General features: G+C 35.9%; 3 protein-coding genes across 3 annotated transcripts; 2 read left to right on the forward strand and 1 right to left on the reverse strand.

The window, feature by feature from the left end:
- Positions 1–299: 299 nt before the first annotated feature.
- On the forward strand, positions 300–917 carry LOC113723785 (uncharacterized). Its single transcript, XM_027246758.1, has one exon. The coding sequence runs from the start codon at positions 300–302 to the stop codon at positions 915–917; it is 618 nt and encodes a 205-aa protein (XP_027102559.1).
- Positions 918–6,824: 5,907 nt separating this feature from the next.
- On the reverse strand, positions 6,825–7,986 carry LOC113723786 (probable L-type lectin-domain containing receptor kinase S.7). The gene is made up of 2 exons (XM_027246759.1): positions 7,490–7,986; positions 6,825–7,386 (listed from the first exon to the last, which is right to left on the reverse strand). The coding sequence occupies exons 1-2, from the start codon at positions 7,984–7,986 to the stop codon at positions 6,825–6,827; spliced, it is 1,059 nt and encodes a 352-aa protein (XP_027102560.1).
- Positions 7,987–17,585: 9,599 nt separating this feature from the next.
- Positions 17,586–19,749, forward strand: LOC113721468 (WAT1-related protein At2g39510). Its single transcript, XM_027245552.2, has 7 exons — positions 17,586–17,836; positions 17,959–18,021; positions 18,134–18,250; positions 18,426–18,663; positions 18,798–18,959; positions 19,049–19,200; positions 19,393–19,749. Exons 1-7 carry the CDS (start codon positions 17,655–17,657, stop codon positions 19,598–19,600), a joined length of 1,122 nt encoding a protein of 373 aa, XP_027101353.1. The 5' UTR covers positions 17,586–17,654; the 3' UTR covers positions 19,601–19,749.
- The last annotated feature ends 130 nt before the right edge of the window (positions 19,750–19,879 follow it).

Here is a 19,879-nt window from a genome sequence, read left to right on the forward strand (position 1 = left end):
AGGTAGCCAGACTTTTCATTGATAATGTCAGTAAATTACATGGGATTCCTTAGAGCATGCTATCTGATAGGGATAGGATATTTGTCAGTCAATTCTGAGGTGAATTGTTCAGTATATTGGAAGCTAAGCTGAACTACAGTACAACTTATCACCCTCAGACTGATGGTCAGACTGAGAGGGTCAATCAAGTGCTAGAGATGTATCTCAGGTGTCTAACTCATATAGAACCTAAGGGATGGAACCAGTAGTTGTCCTTGGCAGAGTGGTGGTATAACACCTCGCACCACACAGCCATTCAAATGACTCCATTTGAGGCATTATATGGCCTCCCTCCTTCTCAACAAGCTTTAGGACCATACCTTCAGACTAGAGTGGCTGTAGTGGGAGATTACATCAAGGAAAGGCAGCAGATGGATAACATGTTGAAACAGAACTTGAAACAGGTACACGAAAGGATGAAGAAATATGCTGATGAGAAGAGGAGTAAGAGGGAATTCAGTGAAAGAGATTGGGTGTATCTAAGGTTACAACCATATAGACAGAGCTCAATAGCCTTGCGAGGAAACACCAAACTCTCAGCAAAGTATTTTGGCCCATACCAGATAACAGAAAGGATAGGAGAGGTAGCATACAGACTGAATCTACTCACTTCTTCAAAGGTCCACCCTGTCTTCCATGTGTCATTGCTCAAGAAAAAGATTGGTGACAAGGCCACACCTACACTCCAACTACCAGAAACAAATAAGAATGGGCATTGGAGGATAGAACTAGCAGCAGTGATTGGTAGGAGGATGGTAAAGAAAAGAAATGCTGCTACAACTCAGTGGTTAATCCACTGGTGGGGCACAGATCCTGTAGAAGCTACATGGGAGGATGCAGAGGAGATTAGGAAACAATTCCCCACCTTCCAATCTTGAGGACAAGATTTACTGATTAAGGGGGGGATATTGTAATGAAGTCAACAGCTCAGTAGTGGAAGGCATGAAGGAAAGACAAGGGAAAGCGTGGCAATGGGAGGAAGATGTCCAGAGAAGTCGTGATTTGATTAGAGCCAACAGTTAGCAGTGTAAGGAAGAAGAAGGCGTGAATTCAGGAAAAGAGAAGTCGCAGAAGAGTAAGTGAAGGTGCGTTCCATCAATCACGCCTTTACTGGAGTTCATGCTATCCTTGCTGAAACTGGAATCCATCGAGCTTGAAGACTCTACTTACACGTGTCAATCCCTCATTAGTTACTTTAAAGAGTTAGTTAGAATAGCTTCTATAAAAGATACGATCATGTAATTGGTTAGCTATCAATTGGTTAAGATTTGTTATTGCATCCAGAGAGGGAATAACCCCTCTGTTGTCTTTCTCTCAATTTCCTGCATTCTTTTTCCCCTTCTTCCTCTTCCCACCAATTCTTATTCTGTATTTAGTTTGAAGTTCATCAATAAAAGGAGAGGTGTTATTTCTTTGAATCCAATCAAATCTGAGTGTTCATAATTTGTTCTGTTTATTCAACTTCCATTCTTGCAACATTTCTAGTTCTGTACCACAACATAAAGTTGACGGATATCCTGAATCTTTGCTTTTCCCAAATTTGGTTTCTTCTTCCCAAATTAATTTGGTTGAAACTGAAGTAAATACCAGTTGCCACTTCTTTTTATTTCCAATATGATCTTCTCCATGAAATTCGTTTAGAATATTGTGAATGGTGATATCTGAAGGTATGGAAGAGATGGAGAGATTGAACTCGAAGGTAGGGGAGGAGGAGTCTGATTGGTCACCAATAGTAGGGGAGAATTTTTTTTTTTTCTTTTCGTTTGGAACTCATGTGCTTTCCCTAAATTTCCTGTCCCTTCCGTTCCCAATTTGTGCTTTTTTTTAGGCATCAATAAGAGAGAACATGGAAAAAGAGTTCCATGGCCGTGGATTCTTACGTGTCTAATGTGGTTCTCAATCTTCTTCTGGGGAGACCATAACCACCTTAACTTTGTACGAGTTCATCAAAATGATGGCTCGTTACCGTATCTTTTGGTTCTCCATTTGAGATCGAACAAAGTGCCCTTTTTTTAAGTTAATTACAATTACCCTTGTGGTTCGACAAAATTACAATTGCCTACTTGTAAGTGACGGTTCACTAATTAATTTAAATGTTTTAGGGTCATGTGATTAGAAATTCTTTTGTCCTCAAATCCAATTCTTCTTTATCTTTTATATTGCAAGGGAAAGATTAAGATAGTAATTCTACATTGAATTTTAAATTAGACTATCTAGGCAAAATGATTTTGAAAAATTTTTGAGCATTCAGTGAAATGAAATATAGGAAATTGTGTTATTTTTTACTTGTTCAGACTAAAGCATTCAGGTTGATGTGCCTCTGATGCATACGTAAAAAGTTTTAATTCAACTAAACTTTCATCCTTCTACCTCATCATTGGGCTCATCATTGTGCTGCTTTTCCACAAGCTCCAGTAGCATAATATAAGTCCATACAATGGCATTTTTTTATAATCATAAATATAAGTTTTTTTAATTTTTATAGGACTTATGTTTTTCAACTAAAATTTAGTAACATTGGAAATCATAGATTAAAAAAATATATACATAGAAAAATAAAAAAAATTAACGAAAAAAATGCAGGAAAATATAAATTCACAATAAGACTAAAAAATTTAATAATCAAATATATTAAAGTTATATAAAAATTTTTAAAAATTAAAGAAAAAAATATAGAAAATAAATTTGAGTATCAGATGGGATCAATTTAAATCCATCCAAAAGTGATTCCAAAACACGTATGAGTGTAGTTGGGTCTAAACTTCTCTTACTCAAATTCAAGTAGATCTCACCCATGCCGGTCATTTTGTCACCACTGCTGTCATGCCAAGACACGGAAGATGCACTCAAGAAATTAAATGTCAACGTGCATAAAGAAATTATGAAAAAATGACAGTAAAATAAATATTCACGCACATAGAGCAACAAAATTTTAAAAAAAAGACCCAAAAAAAATAAAATTGTCAAAAGGTTAGAAAAAATGCATAAAAGGTTGCTACTGTTCATTTTCCTCTCCCAACGACTTTACTTTCTTAATCATTGTTAATCTCCGATGGGTTTGAAATCATATGCAAAATCATCAACAAAATTGCTAAACGAATCATCTAAAGATATTATCGTTTGGAAAAAAAAAAAATCATCTAAAGATAGCGAATAAGCACATGGGTGCATCAACTTCCAAAATCATATCCAGATTCAGCAGAAATTATTCCAAATCACATCCAAACTTTCCACCATAAAGTGGCTGCCAAAATTACATCTCCTTCACCATTACCATGTCCACCAACACTGCCACCTTCTCCCAAAATATCCTTCATCATTCCCAATTCGTGTAAAGGCATAAAACATACAAACAATGTCTTAGAACCCAAAAAAAAAAAAAAAAAATTGGGGTTAAAAAAATGGGATACTGCTATGCTGAATAAAATAGAAAAAGAAAGAGGCTAAATATATCAAAAGCCCAAACATCTCTTGCAAAGTGCTCCACCGTGGGCACTGTTTTCGGCACCGCACCTCACCACTTCTTTTCGACTTTCCTTTACCAGATCCGTTAGTACCAGACTAACTATTTGAGATAGAAAAAGAAAAATCAACGACAATAACTAGGAGTAACGCACAAGAATTAATATGATTCGACTTAACCATCAAGTCTATATCTACAAAGAGAAAAACTGCTCTTAATATGAGAGAAAAAATTACTACAAGATTGTAATTTGATTGTCAAATCCAACTCTTGTATAATCCTCTCATCTAAAAAGAAGTCTTTCATTCTTTTTTTATGTGTCTTTGTAGTATGTCAATTTACCTATTTATAGAAAACATTATTTGACAAAAAAATTAAATAATAATAAAAAATAAATACTAATTCCTAGACTTATATATAATAAGTAATAACAAATAAATTCTAAATTCTAAATAAAATAGAAAATTTCTTGACTATTACTTCAATTAAGTAAAACTAATTAGGTAACTAGTTATTATCCACACAAAATAAGAATCTAGACTAAAAGAAATTAATCTAATTTTCTAACATCTAGAATTATTTGTTGATTGGTTTTTGCGGTTGAAACCATTTTAGAGCAGTTTGAGGTGGGACCACTACTCTTTAATCTCAACAACTTCTATGGAGTTGTGCAATTTTTTGCTGGAGAACATGGAAATATTTGGAGTAATAATATAGTTGCTTTGTTTTGTTGGATATTAGTGAGTACAGATACCGGTTTTGGTGTTCAGGTGAGGGAAAAGACGGTGGTAGGAAATTGATGGGGCATTTTAGGGCATTCATTATAATTTTGGAGGATAATTTTATGAAAAAAAAATTATAACACTTTTTTAATATGATATTTATATGATTAAAAGGTGAGTGAAAATTATGTTGATAATACAAGCAAACAAATTTTTACTAATAATTTACTAACCAAACAAACCCTTTGTTATAATAGTTTGAGTTTGAGGGGTTCTTTAATAGTTTGGACAAGCCTAAGGGTTTGACTCTTAATTTGGTTAAACTTCAGGGGAAGTAAATATATTGTTTTAACAGCATATATTGCTTTTTCTCTAGTAATATAACTTACAAAATGAACTTAAGAAAATTCATTGTTTGATCAAGAGATTTCTTTTTTTCTTTTGCTTGATCAAAAGATGCTAAAGATAAATTCTTCGATTAAAATCCAACTTAAAATAAACCTCTGTTTTACTCCAAGAATATCTTTTTTGGAATTCACGTGTTCTTCATTTCCAATTCTGTATGGGCAATTTAGAACTTTAATTGAGTTCCGTTGTGGTAAAATAATAGAAGTTAATGCTAAGGAGGTGTTTGTTATTTGGCTAAATCACAGGATTAGTTTGGTAATATAGCTAAACCTCAAGGGCGGTAAATGTAATTAATTCTATAAGAAAATGCGAGGGATGCATAAAATTACCAAAATGCCTCAAAATACTTTGGCAGCCAAAAAGCTAATTGCAACTCAGTCCATAAGGTATATCTAATATGCAAAAAGGTCCCTCGCTCTAGTAGGTGGTAGAACCACTGACGCCGCCACTCGCCACTAACCACAACCGGCAGCCATCTTCGGCTAGGATTTTAATTGATAAAATATGTCACTGAACTTATTTTTTATTTTATTTTTGCAAGGGTTACAACTTTATCAATAAAATAACTTGAAGCAGTATTTGGCCGCCTCCAGTCCCTTTTTTCCTCCTCTTTTTTTATTTTCTGTATTATTCCTTTTCTGTTTTCTCTTTTTCTTGCTTTTTTTTAATTTTCTTCGTTTGTGGGGTTTAAGAGTTGGATGATAAATTCTGATGATGATTTTGCCAAATAATAATGGTGCGATGCATGAGAGGTGGTGTTAAGATGATGAGGGCTATGATTGTGCAGAGAAAAATGGGCTAATTCCTTAAATTATTGTCCAAAAATAAAAAAATAAAAAAAATATTATTCTGACACGGATATGGTATGAAATTATGGAAAATAAAAAATTTTATTCTTTTTAAAATGCTGGGCTGCCGGGCAGCAAAGAACAATTTTTTGAAAAAAATGCTGGCCCGGCAGCCAAGCTGGAATTTTTTTTTTTAAAAATATGATGGCCTTTATTTTTAGAATAAATTACCAATTACCAATTGTAAGACTGTTGTGATAGATATGCATTGTGGGCAAGGTGTTGGTAAAAGCTGGTCATTGTGGGGACGGAGGGTTTTTTGGGTGGTGTAGTTCGGTAAAAGCTAGTAATTACTGGGATTGGAAGGTTTTCCGGGTGGGGTTGTTCGGTCTCAAGGTGAGGCGTGAGGATTTGGACCATCAGCTGTATCTGATGGTTGTAAAGTTGGTTGGCTGCCGGTGGCTGAATGGTAGGCGATCGGAAGAGGATTGAGTTTTCAACTCTGGGAGCTTGGAAGTTGACCGGGGACTCTTTAACGGTAAAAAGTTAGATCAAGGGCAATTTTGTCACCGGAAAAAAAATCCTCAATTGGAGTGTGAGAAGCATATTTTTTGTGGAGTGGGATGCTACTCCATCGGAGAAGGGGCTAGGACAATTGGACAGTTGTTATATATTCCTTCCGCCGAATTGAAATTGATATACTTTTTACATTGGAATATTTCAAAATATTTATCATATTAAAAAAATTAAAATATTTTTTAGTTTCTCTTTTCAATATAACTTTTCTTTCTAATCATATGCGTATTATCATTTAATTTTGAATTTATGAGGATAAAATTAAAAAGAAAAATATAAATATCACAATCAAACCACTGTTCTTAAAAAATTGAATTTCTTGGACATAACTAAATAATTAAAACAGAGGGAGTATTTTACATGATTTAGTGTATACTTACAATTTTACATTTCTTTGTTCTATAAATAACTTTTATTTTTATACACTAATTCAATAATTTAATACAACAATGATTATAAATGTACAATACCTTCTAAAGAAAAGTACAACAACAACACTAATTGTACGAAAATTTCAATTGTACTGGCCCTTCTTATCCACCATAATATAAGAGGCATAATGTACGGGAGTGGGGCACCGTGTTCCGCCACTAGCTTAAGCAACGAAGTTTACTATTATTTCATGTACATTATTCGATCAAAGCTGTACATATAGAATCAAAGAAGAAATCACAAGATCAAGGAAAAAGTTAATAAAGGTAATTCCTAAATTTGGATCAATTTCAAATCTAATCTCTCTTCTTAAGCTACAACTGGACCTAGAAAGTACTTTGAGCTTGTTTAAATAAACAATGAACTAAGCAACACAAGAAGCTCTACTGGGGCTATCTATGATGAAGTGATGCCATTTGCTCTCAGTGGCAAACCGTCGCATAGAGGCTGAATGCTAGGTTTTACAGCTGGAAAACTATTGCAGAGAGGGACACTAGATTGCACAGTTTTCATACGAATAAGCTCTGCCTCGTTATCTAACACTTTCTCAACGTTAAGGCCTCTGGCTACTTCATCAACCAAAATAAAAAGCAGAATTTCCTGAGAAGTAATACCTTCCATCTGTAGATTCTTTGTTCCCTCTGACTTCTTGATCATCTCCATCAAATTCTTCCAACAAAACCAACCAAAAAGTACTATAAAGGGGACAGAACACAGCCCCACAATGAGGCCAATAGTAAACCTACTAATGTGGCCATGTCTATGTTCAGACTCAGAAGCGTTTGGGAAGTTTATTCCAGGAGGTGAAGGAGGAGGTGGACTATACTCCGCAACTGTAAATTCCCATTGATCAATATGGGTCAATTGCGTGCTTCCCTCCGTTGAGGCAGAAAACCCCACATACATATTCTGGTCCAAATAGTTAGACAGGTCAATGTCAACCTTCAAGAGGGGCTTTCTAGGCTTCAAAATTGAGTAACTTAAGAATACTTCCAACCTCTTTTCGTTACTATTGTAATCGATCCAAGTATTTATAAGATCACCACTTTTCAAATCCACACCCGCAGAAGAGGCTGTGGCTAGTTTCATCGAGAAGAGGGTTGTTGATGTCCAATCCCACGTGATTATCATCAGGATCATGAAACACAGAATCACGTTTGGTGTCAAACTCAATGGCCATAAACTTGTTCCTCGTTAGGTCTGTTGAATCAACCAACCCCAAGTATCCAGGACTGCCAAGTAGATCACGAGATGGCGAAATTAAAAATGCTAGGCCATCTCCAAAGCCCTCCCCACCTCCAAATGTGTTCTCGATGGAGAAAGAAAAAGTGGTATAGAATGAAGGGACCTTTCTCGAACGAGGGTCTAGGATTAACATAGGATGGTTGTAAAGTACCACCCCAGAGCTTCTTCGAGCGTTAATCGGGTTAACCTCTTTTGTCAACGCAATCATACTATGCTGGATGTGAGAATCGCCCAAAAACGTCAGATAACTGTAAGGAAAGGAATGGTTCACGAATAACTTAGTCTCAGAAGATGATGATAGCAAGGCACGCATGCTTTTGGGGCCAAAGAAAAGTATGGGAAGGAAGAAGAAAAGAAAAAGGTTTATGGATGAATGCATTGTCTTCTGGATACCTAGCAATTTTGGCAAGGACTACTGAAAAATATTGCGGACGGAGAAGGGATTCTTTCACAAGTTTCTTGTTGAAAATTCCTATGTTTCGGGGTGATGATCAAGAAATAGAGGACGAAATTTTAGTTCTGGTGCCGGTGCCCGATGATGGCAGTGATGCGAGAAGGTGTGGTTGGGCAAATGGCTGGAGAAAAAGAACGGTGCGTGGGAGTCGGTTCTTTACAAAAATGAAGAGAATATATTTTGTTAGTAAAAAAAAAAGAAAAAACTGGAGTATTAGAGCCCAGAGGCAAATTAACGACACGAGACACGTAGTTTTTCTTGTATACTAAATTGGTCCCCCAATGCTTTAATCAACACCATATATTATACTGATCTCCAATATTTTGACCGAAAAAAAAGTATGGTGCACATAGATTCTAATTTTAAGCGAAGACAATTAATGAGGTACCACAACAGGTAACAGTCAAAAGTTGACATGGGCCCCAAATGAATGGAGTTTCAATTAGGGGTGTAATTGGATTTTATGAGTCGGATTTTGATAAGTAATCTCGATCCCAAAAAATAAATAGAGCTTTTGAACTTTAGGTTCGAGCTTAAGTTCGAAGGTTCAAGTCCAGCTCATCTTTTAGGGTTAGTTTTACTTTGCACCCTTTAATTTTGTTCTAATTCTCACTTTTATCCCTAAATTTTAAAACGAGACATTTTAACCTCTGAACTATAAAATCCATTCCAGTTAAGTACAACCTTCACAGAAAATAGAAAACAAGAATAATTGGCACTAGCTATCGAGGCACACTCAATGCGTTAAAATTTGGGAGAAAATGTTGATTGACTAGAGAAGAATGGAGACTTTTAAAAGATGATTTGGGAAGTAAAAAAAATCATTGATTATGGAGAATGTGAGAATTGGAGGAAAATAGTTTTGGTTGAATAGAATTTGTGTATCAGTTAATAATAGAGATAAGAGAAAATTTAAAAACACATGAAGTTAACTACCTGCAGAGGTTTTATTATTGTAAAGATATTCCGTTAACTTGTTATTGTAACTTAGAAAAATAAAATTTATTAGAACACAAATGTAAATTTAGAGACAAAAAAAATACCCTTAGAAGTTAAAAGTTTTGAAATTAAGCAATATTTTATATTTCCTTTTCCCCTTTCATTTTCTTCTTTTTCTTTCCCTTTCTGCCTCCAAATCCAGATCTGCCAACATTACCAATAGCTTCAGTCAATAGATCTAACACTAGAGTGAACATGCACGTTTCTCCAACACTGACCCAATATGTAAATCAGGAATCTAATTCTGATCCAAAAGTTTAAATCATTAGGTTTCAAGTTCTTACTTATATATTAACCGCTCTTTCTTTATCTCTCAAACCTATGTAGAACATAACTCTTTACTTATGAATCTAACAAATCTCCTCCTTCATAAGTAATCTCTTACATTAAATTCAAATTTACAAACCCTTTTTCGAATCTTCTTTAATATTCAACGCAAGCGTATCTTATCATCTAAGATCACCTCTTCTTCCAATCATAGACCCATTCTTTTTTAATATCCAAATTACATTCTGAACCCTTGCCAATCTTAGACTCTTTGGTCAAACACCAACCGGATCCCCTGGCAAACCCATGGTGCACCTGATCCAATACCAACCAAATTCCTTGGCACTTCGGTCCATCACCAAGAAGAAAATTTTCACTGGTTCAACTCTGAGAAAGATCTACTTGCTCATGAGTAGTTCAGTCTCGCAATCTGAAGATCTGATACCAATTTGATAGGAAGAAACATCTTGATAAAATCTACCAAAAAGACCAATATATAAATCAAGAACCCAATTCTGATCCAAAAGTTTAAACTATTAAGTTTTAGACTCTTACTTACATATTAACCACTTTTTCTCTATCACTCGAACCAATATGAGATATAATCCTATACTCAAGAATCTAACAAATTGAAAACACAATACACTCGTTCTCCCTGCCTTTAAACCCACCAGCACCGTTCTTCCTATTGCGACCCTTCCATGTGAATAATGTATGCGGATTACAGAATAAGAGCATTTTGGTTTATTTGGTGTTCAATTTCGGACATTCATAAGGAAAGAAATAGGTAGTGAAATTGAGATTTGATTTAGGAATACAATAATCGTATAGTTCTAATGTGGCGAATTTCAAGCAAGTGATATTTGTACTCTAAGAATTGTTCTTGACACTTCACTCTAATATTCTATGCGTAAAATTTTATATACATTATTAATATATACACTATTACAATTGGATGGATGACACATAAATAAATTCAAAATTTGCACATGTGTTATATATCTAATAGAGTGAGTACCAAAAATTTGTACTGGAGCGCAACGATCAATGATAAACTATCAACTGCTTTTCTTCAGTCGTAAAAGTCTTCAAAAATAAAGCAACGTTACAATGATGTACAAACATGTAAAACATCTCCTCTGTCATGACATCGATCCATTGACCCTTCAAAATATTTAATTTACTCATTTGCCTCCGTTTTCTTTTACTTATATATGATATGAAGTATTATCTCCAGCAATATTAATTTTCTTTTGTTGCCTCAATTCATTCATTTGTCTCGCTTCGTTTTTGTTGTTGCTTTTGTTGCATGACTTTTCTCATCACTGGAAGGCTTTCGCCATAAGATTTTTTGGCTGGCATTTGGTTCCAGGGGACTGTGTGATCAGCATTCTTCCGTCTTGCTCTTGGCCCATATAAGTGGCCAACTGGGTATAGCACTTATAAATTGATGACAGCTCCAAAAAAAAACCCTACAAAAAGCAAAATTAAGGAAAGTTTCATTTCTGGGCTCTAGCAACTGGTTAATCGAGGAGCACATTCGTAGAGCTCAAGGCACCTACCATTAGGATGAAGGCGAGTTTCGATGAGCTCAAAACTCTCCCAGAATGCCAAAACTTGTTTCTGACGAACCTCTCGTTCATGATGTTTATTGATTACAATGTGCCCCATTCCCTCCTGAAACCCCCAAACCATGTATTCACAAATACACAAGGTTTAAGAAACAACTGCTCAACTTTTATGTGTGCGTGTGGTACTATATAAAAGCCCAACTTTAATTCCAATCCAAAGCCCAATTCAAGTAGTGCTGAAAATTTCACCATGTCAATTGTCAACTACATCTTTTTTTTTTTTTTTTTTTGGTTACAATATATTCCAGCACTAGAAGGAAGGGAGAGGGGGAAGGGGGAGGCTCTGAAGAAGTCCAAGGATGATTCGGAGGGGACTGAACCACCATCGGACCAGAGAAATACACTACACACTCGCCTAGATTTTTTAAACAAAACCACTTTTCAATGTGACTAATTGGTGAGAGGCAATGTCCACCCCATCAAACTTTAATGCATTGGTGGTGGTCACCAGCCCAAAGGCAGGTGGTTTCAACTACATCCATTAGTAACAAAAATAAGCACAATCTCAATTTAGTTATCCAATCCTATCACAGAAAGCTGTTGTCTAATTATTTTATTCTCTTTTTTTCCCTATAAAGACAACCAAAAGAAAATTTCTATATCCAATCTCGTAACTCATGATTTTCATCTCGTAAATTTCTACCTACATTTGTAGATCTAGTGGTTCAAATTTTACTATATTTTCAATACTTGACTTGGTGATGTGATGTGCCAAATTTTGAACTACTAGGTCTACATTAACTGGATTTACCGAAGTATTTGCCTTATATATATATATATATATATATATATATATATATATATATATATATATATTCTGCCATTGCAATCGATTTCAAGAGTAGAGTGAGAAAATAGCGTAAGCCTCCAAAATTGTGAGAAATGTAAGTTTATTGTTCTTGAATTTTGAATCATGAGTACTTGTTTGTGAGTTTATTTTTTTTTCTCTTTCCACATATTTATATGTGTTTAAAAACATCCGCTTTTTTTTTTTATTTTTGCCCCAAGAAGACCTATTGATTTATTGATTGAAGGCCATAATTCCATGCATGCTTTTCCCCCTTCTAATGATTGTTTTCTGCTCCATGGTGGTTTAACCAATTTTGGAATTTGAAGGACTTCTAATTAAATTATTTGATCGAATAAGTTATACTTATCTCCCAATGATATTTAATTATTCAACTACCTGATTAATAGGTTTAGATTAGGTAATGAAATCGGGTTGATTGATGGAAATTATTTGTCTCTTTTCAATAACCCAGAATCCGGGTTAAGGACAGGAACATAAATATATTTCGCTGAAGAGGGCCGGAACCGTTTAATTCTTCGGCCCTAAATTCCCTCAACCACGTCAAAGTTTTCCTAACCCCAAAATGCTACTTAACTACCTTGGACTTGAGTTTTCCACCAAAGCCTTGTAACCGTCCAGCCCCCTGGCGTCCACAACTCTTGCCGCTTTTCCATCACTCCTGTACTAGCCTACTAGGCAGTAGCTTTTTTTTTTTTTTTTTTTGTGTTCTTCTTAGCCGGTTCTACATCTTGAATTATGCGCTCTGCTCTGTCGTTCCTCTAAATCACGATGGATTTACCTGAACACTTGTTGATAGAAATTCTACTGTGTTTGCCAGTGAAATCATTGATCCTACTGAAGTGCGTCTGCAAATCTTGGTATGCTTTGATCGAAAACCCCAAGTTCATAGCTATTCATCTTAGCCGTGCCAAAAAATTACAAACGTCTCCTACTCAAGAACGTGCCTCGTGACATAGATGAAGCGCCCCCTACTTTCCTGTCCATCCATTCTAGTCTGGAATCTGTCCGCAATTTCCCCCCGCCTGATCTACGACACTTGCCATTTTTAGATCATGGCTATTTTGCCGACTTCGTATGCCATTGCAACGGTCTGCTTTACGTCAACGATGTGAATGACAAGTACTTATTTAACCCAGCAACAAGGCAAGTGAGGCTTCTTCCTCCTCCGCCCGGCAACTCGTGCCGAGAAGGCTTTCTATGTAATCTGAAGTTTATATTGATATATGGGTGATGAATGAATATGGTGTTGAAGAGTCATGGACAAAGATAATTTCAGTTGGACCAGGTTTGGGAGACCCTTTCATTAAGGTTGTTTGGAATGATGAGCTCCTCATAGATAGCAATTTCGGACAACAATTGATTTTATGTCCTGTTACTGCCATGGTTCGAAGTCTCGGCCGAGACCGAGACGACTCGGCCGAGTCGTCATCGTCTCGGTCCCTACCGATACGATACCGTGACGAAACGATATCGAAATATTTGACTCGTCGAGAAATCGGCCGAGTCGTCACCGCAACGGATTGACTCGGCCGAGTCACTCCGAGTTATCCCGAGTCAAGACGAGAAATCAGCCGAGTCACACCGCGACTGATTGACTTGGCCGTTTCTTTTGTTATTTTTTAATTATTTTTATTTAGCATATTTTTTTATATTATTAACAATTTTTAGAATATTAAATACTTTAAAATTTGAGTCTCACCGAGACCGCGACCGATATGCCGAAACCGATGTGGAACGTTCCAGGCCGCGACCGCGACCGCAACCGTGACTTTGAACCATGGTTACTGCAGGCCAACAAGAACAGAAGTATGATGTTTTTGGCGGGCAAGAAACGTTTCTGAAAATTTTGATTTATAAGGAAAGTTTGGTTTCAGTCAACAAAACAAGTGATCATCCTGTATGCAGTTGATCAAGCTCTCCATTGCTTTATATGCTTTTAAGGAATTGTTCATGCTCTTCAGGATTTCCATAGGCTTCACTCTTTTAGTTTCCGATTGTTGTAAACCTCAAATTCAATGTCAAACTGCAGTGTGCGCCAATCCTTAATGTCTTTTAAAGTGGTCACTATTTACACCTTAAAAATAAGGTTAGTCAATTCAAGAGGCTGAGTTTCAAATAACGAGGAAAGCATCTTCTCCTGCGAAAGTATGTAAAAGTTTTGACTACATTTATCTATTTTGAGAACGTGTATATGCAGAAATTTCTCTGTATAACTTGCATGAAGATCAATTGGTTGTAAGGTACATTCTTGATACCATTTAAGTGTGACAAATTAATGTATCTAAAACACAAATTCAAAATGGCCGCGGTTCAAATTTGCACTCGAACAAAATCTGTCAAGTGGTTACTAGACCAAAAAACAAAAGAGGGAAACAAAGAAAATCTATTTGCAATGGAATACTGTGTTTGCCTGTTTCTGTAAAACGCGATCAATGTCGTTATTATTGCAATAGAAAGTAGAACAACCAATATGTATCTTCACTGCGGCATACGTCTCCTGATTCCTAATTCCGCATCTACCCGACTGAATGATCATATACTTTCCATGAACTACCAATATGCCCATTTATTTTTGTTGGCTCGTTTTCATCCTTAACCTTTTTTATTTCAAGCGAGTAATGCTCTTCTCGAAAACTAATCCTAGAATAGCTAGGCACCAATCTCACCATTCGCATCGGAAACGAACTTTTATGGTGCATCGTGGATGTGGGGAAAGGAATGGAGAAAGATTTCCAGTATTAATTCCTGGACAAGCTCTCCATATGAGGCCTTTGTATATGTATAGAGGCCAACATCTAACAAAGGTAGATTTGCAAAATGTTCCGCGACAACAAGCTTCTCTACAAGAAAATAAAGATAGCGTTATGGAGAGAAATTTGCATACAGCTATTCAGAAAAGCAGAATCCTAGTTTAACTTCCACAAGGAAAAGATGGAGATCCCATCATCACCTTGCAAACCCACCGTTGCACCCTGCCCTAGTTCTTCTATTTGCAATAGATGACTGAATATTAATCCAAAATCTCCCATCTTCAAGTGTTTGACAACACGTAGCAATTGTGCAAATTATTGTTCTCTTCTTCAGGGATGAATCAGGTAGTTTCTACAAGGAAAGAAATAGGCAGTGAATTTAGGATTTGGTTTAGGAATACACTATCGTATAGTTCTAATGTTGCAGATTTCAAGCAAGTGATATTTGCACTCTAAGAGTTGCTCCTGAGACACTTCACTCTAATATTTTATTATGTGAGTACCAAAAGGTTATACGGGAGAGCAAATATAATTTGCGGACTTCACTTATTCCCTTTTTTAATTAAAAAAATGAAAAAGAATTGATGATACTCCTCAAAAATTTACTCCCAACTTTTTTACAATGACTTCATTTCCGCAAATTAATGTTAATACACTATTTACTCTGTCATTTTCAAGTTAGCACTTCTTCCATTACAGAAGTCCTAAAATATAGGCATTAAATGAGCGCTTTTTTTTTATATAACCATTAGATAAGATATTATTTTATTTTTTCAGTTAAGAAGATATAATTTCTTCCATCTGGGGCCTTCCGATGTAACTGTGTGTGAATTAAATTTGGATTTGTCAAAGCTCAGCTAATAAAGGCCAATTAACTGTCGTAGATGTGATATTCATTAACGAAAATGGGAAAATTTTCATGTAAAAAAGATTGTCGAGCTTTTAGTCATTCTGATTAAAGTAAAGTTCTATTATCATCCTTATATGTCTAGATTTTGTGGTCCTGTACAGCTTTGGTGAATTCCTAGTAGCATTTCTGATGGAGTTCTAATTGATCTTACTCTGCAGTCCCCTCAACATTAGTTTGAGCGAGAGGTTATGTAATGATTGCTACGTAGAAATGAGAGGTTTTCCAAATAAGATATGGATAGATGGTAAATGTTGAAATGGTATCTTTAAAAAGATATATGTTAACACTTTTTATTAATACCGAATCTTGCTTATGCTTTATTACATAGTAACATATTCTTGATTTCGTATCTCATTTCTCCTTTTTGGCAACTTTAATTTTTGGCCACGAATTATCCATCACAATTGTCTGTCATCTCTCTATCATTACGTTGCTCCATTTCCATTATTCCATAAATTTAATGACTCAACTCCACGTCTTCACCAGCTATCCACCACTAAAAATCTTAGACGCAAGAAACCGAACTGAGGATATGGACAGCATCCCTGGTTCGTTCTTAAATGAGTCAGCGCACAAGCTCGATAAATTTCTGATAAGAAATTGATCATCGTTTTGAATTAATACAGTGGGTTGGTGTTCTGCTAAACTAAGTTAAAATAATGTCACTGGCGTTAGTGTAATCAGATTAGGACGCCATGATTGGACAAGTTTCTAGGCCAGATCGGAGTTAGGTGCATGGTTTGTAGCTCAGTCTGGTGAGTTTTCAATTTTTTTTCATGGGTTGACCAGTCGACCGCAGAGACAGCTTTGTTTTGGAGAAAACTTGAAATTTTTGGGGGCTCTGCCACATAAAGAACTAAATTGGCAACAAAAGATTAGTTGGAGGACTTAATTGGTCAAAACTAAAGATGGGCGACCAATTTTGCTTTAATGAAAACAGTCAAAGGACTATTTCGGCCATTTACTCATAAGTTTGCCTATTGATTTGTGATATTGCTACGTACAATGTTGATTACGCAAATGACTCTATTTAGGGCCTCGGGTACTTTGAAAACAAACTTTTCTCTGCCGGTTTAGAACTACTGCTGGATTTTCAACACACACGATTCAGCTGCGAGTGCTATGGTGCTGCGAAAAAAAGTAAATGCACTACGTTTAACATGTCTTCAAAGTGGAGGTTTGATGGGACTGAGGTCACATTGCAAAATAATAATATTAAGGTCTCGTTTGAATGGTTAGTTTTTTGAATTTTTGTACAATATATATTATAGTGTTTTGATGTATGTGAAAAAAAAAAAGTGATTAAAATATGCGTATGAAAAATGTAAGAATTTTTTTTTGATATAAAACTGCAATTCAAACACTACCTATGATCTTGTTTGGATCGTGATTTTTCGTAGAAAAATTTTACCATTTCGATGAATATATTTTTTAATTATTTTTTTATTTCACATATGTTAAATTGTTGCGGTACATTATTCTACAGAAACTGCTAGAAATAGCAATACGACGTAACTGTGTTTTTAATCCAACTTGAAGACACTTTTTAGCTTAACTTAAGCACGTCAAAACCTACCACTATAAATGTGTTTTAGTGCATTTAAGGTGGATTGAAAAGTTGTCTTTCGTTTTTGCTTCTCAGTTAACCAGTTTACGGTAGGAACCATTGGTCTTCGGTGGAGAAAATTATGGTTAGAGGATCTAATTGGCTAAAATTAGAGATAATGGAACGAACAATCAGCTTTCATAAAATAGTTGTGGAACTATTTTGGTCCTTTTCAATTCGGAATCAGGAGGTCCAATAATTATCAATCCTAACTATTTTAACTAATATAAACATATAGTTTTGAAACAAAATTACAGGTCTGCTAGATTAGATTTTTGGAAATGACCCAAGGTCTAGAATCTAGAATTGATAGAAAGCTTTTTCTTCTTCTTCTTCTTTTTTTTTTTTTTTTTTTTTTTTTTTTGGCATGTGGTGGAGACCATAGACTTGAAAGAACAGAGACGTGTTGAGAGGGTATTCTTCCATGAGAAGCTATATAAACGAGCACGCTAAAACATGCAAACTACCCACTCCACCATTTATATATCTGCATGCATTGGTAGTACGGAAACAAGCATCTACATTGTTAACATTACTGTAATTGCACCACAGGATGGGGTTTTTAAAGCACGCAAATCCATATTTAGCGATGATATTTGTGCAGGTTGGCTTTGCAGGTTCGGCTATAATTGCCAAATCTGCTCTAAACCAAGGAATGAGCCATTACGCACTTTCTATATACAGAAATCTCATTGCGGCAGTTGCATTTGCTCCTTTTGCCGTTGTATTAGAGAGGTACTACCTAGTTCATTCCTTAATTATTCTTCTCTCTTCTGATTGATCTTGTTTAACCTCTCCATGATATTATACCGATATTGGATGTCAAGAAGTGATTGGCTCTATCATCTACTCCACAGGAAAGTCAGGCCAAGGATGACCTTTTCCGTTCTCTGGAAGATATTACTGCTGGGATTATTGGAGTAAGCAAGCATCTTGACTTGACGTCGCTGTTACTAGTAAATCCTACTCATCATTTTTTGTTACCATAAATGAGTTGTTTAATACTTAAAATTTGTCTCTGTCTCTCCACAGGCCGGTCATAGACCAGAACTTGTACTACGCAGCCATGAAATATACAACAGCAACATTTACCGCTGCTATGACCAACATGGTTCCTGCCCTAACGTTTTTGTTGGCGTGGATTTTAAGGTATAACACTCCGCCAATATTAGTAGATTTGAGTACTCTATAGCAATACCTATAATAAATATTTCATGCTGTTAACATGCAAGAGTCTAGTAACTGCATCTAACACAACATGAAATTGCATATAGCTAGCTAGGCAAACAGAATTTAATTGTTGTTATTTCTTCTTGTAAACTAGGCTTGAACAGGTGAATCTCAGAAGAATCCACGGCCTGGTAAAAATTGCGGGGACTGCTGTCACGGTCGGCGGCGCGATGATTATGACCCTCGTTAAAGGACCCACCATTGGTTTGCCGTGGACCAAAGCCGACACCGGTGTTCACTCTTCAACTGTAGCAAATCCGCAGGATCCCATCAAAGGAGCTCTTATGCTCGCTGCAGGTTGCTTCTGTTGGGCCAATTTTTACAACCTTCAGGTAAATGTTAATTAAGCAATGGATTATATTACAAAAGACAAACACTTGCTCCATAATCCTATTTATTTAGGTTTCAAACCTTTATGTTTGAATCAGCTGAACTTAGCAGCTAGCTCTAACTTATGATTGGACAGGCGATCACATTGAAGTCATACCCAGCTGGACTCTCCCTCACGAGTATGATATGCATGGCAGGAGCACTTCAAGCCATTGTCGTAACCTTAGTCGCGGAAAGGGGCAATTCTAGTATCTGGTCGATACACTTTGACACCATCCTTTTGTGTTATGTTTACTGCGTAAGACAATCTATTCCAGATTAATCCAATATGTGCTAATTAACCAGAGTATGAAGCTAATGACAATTACGTTCTTCTTCTCATTTCAGGGACTAATCAATTCCGGAGTTACTTATTATGTTACAGGATTAATACTGAGGTCAAAAGGGCCTGTTTTTGTCGCTGCCTTTAATCCTCTAAGCATGGTTATAGTGGCTATTATGAGCAGCTTTATCTTATCTGAGCAGTTGAATTTTGGAAGGTACGCAACGTCGCTCTCCCAAAAATAAGCTTGATTTTCGTCAATATGGTTCGAACCATATATATAACTATTTTTTCGTGACATATTTTCAACAAAATCCAGTGAACGATTTTGGTGTGGACCGCTACCAATAAAATTGTGTACAGTAATTTTTAATGGAACCTAATACATATTTATTTCTGCTTCTTACAGGGTTTTTGGAGCCGTCATTATCATGCTTGGGCTGTACCTAGTGATATGGGGCAAGAGTAAGGATAAATGTCTATCATCCAAATCCAACAATATTGATCGCATAGCGCCAATTGATCAACAATTACCTGACAAAAACCTGCCAACGAAATCTTCAATTAATATTGATGAGAAAAGTGAAGCAAATATTGCTGGAGACAATGCTGCCTAATTTGCAGAGCAATTTCAAGATCGAGGGCAATATATAGATGCTGTGTCTGAAAGTGAGAATAATTGAGAAAAAAAAATAACCTGGTCTTCATATGTTTTTATTTGTTAAATTTATTGATCAAAGAAGTTTGTGCTAGACGTATTTAATAATGATACATGCATCCGAGTTTTTCTCTTTTCCCTTTTTTTTCTTTTCAAAAAAGAATTACGAGTAACTAGAATATCAAGATCAGTACAACCAGTAGTAATTCATGTACAAATAACGAGGGTAAAGCATCGG

This window comes from Coffea arabica, chromosome 2c (genome assembly GCF_036785885.1).
Source record: "Coffea arabica cultivar ET-39 chromosome 2c, Coffea Arabica ET-39 HiFi, whole genome shotgun sequence".
Classification (NCBI taxonomy): domain Eukaryota; kingdom Viridiplantae; phylum Streptophyta; class Magnoliopsida; order Gentianales; family Rubiaceae; genus Coffea; species Coffea arabica.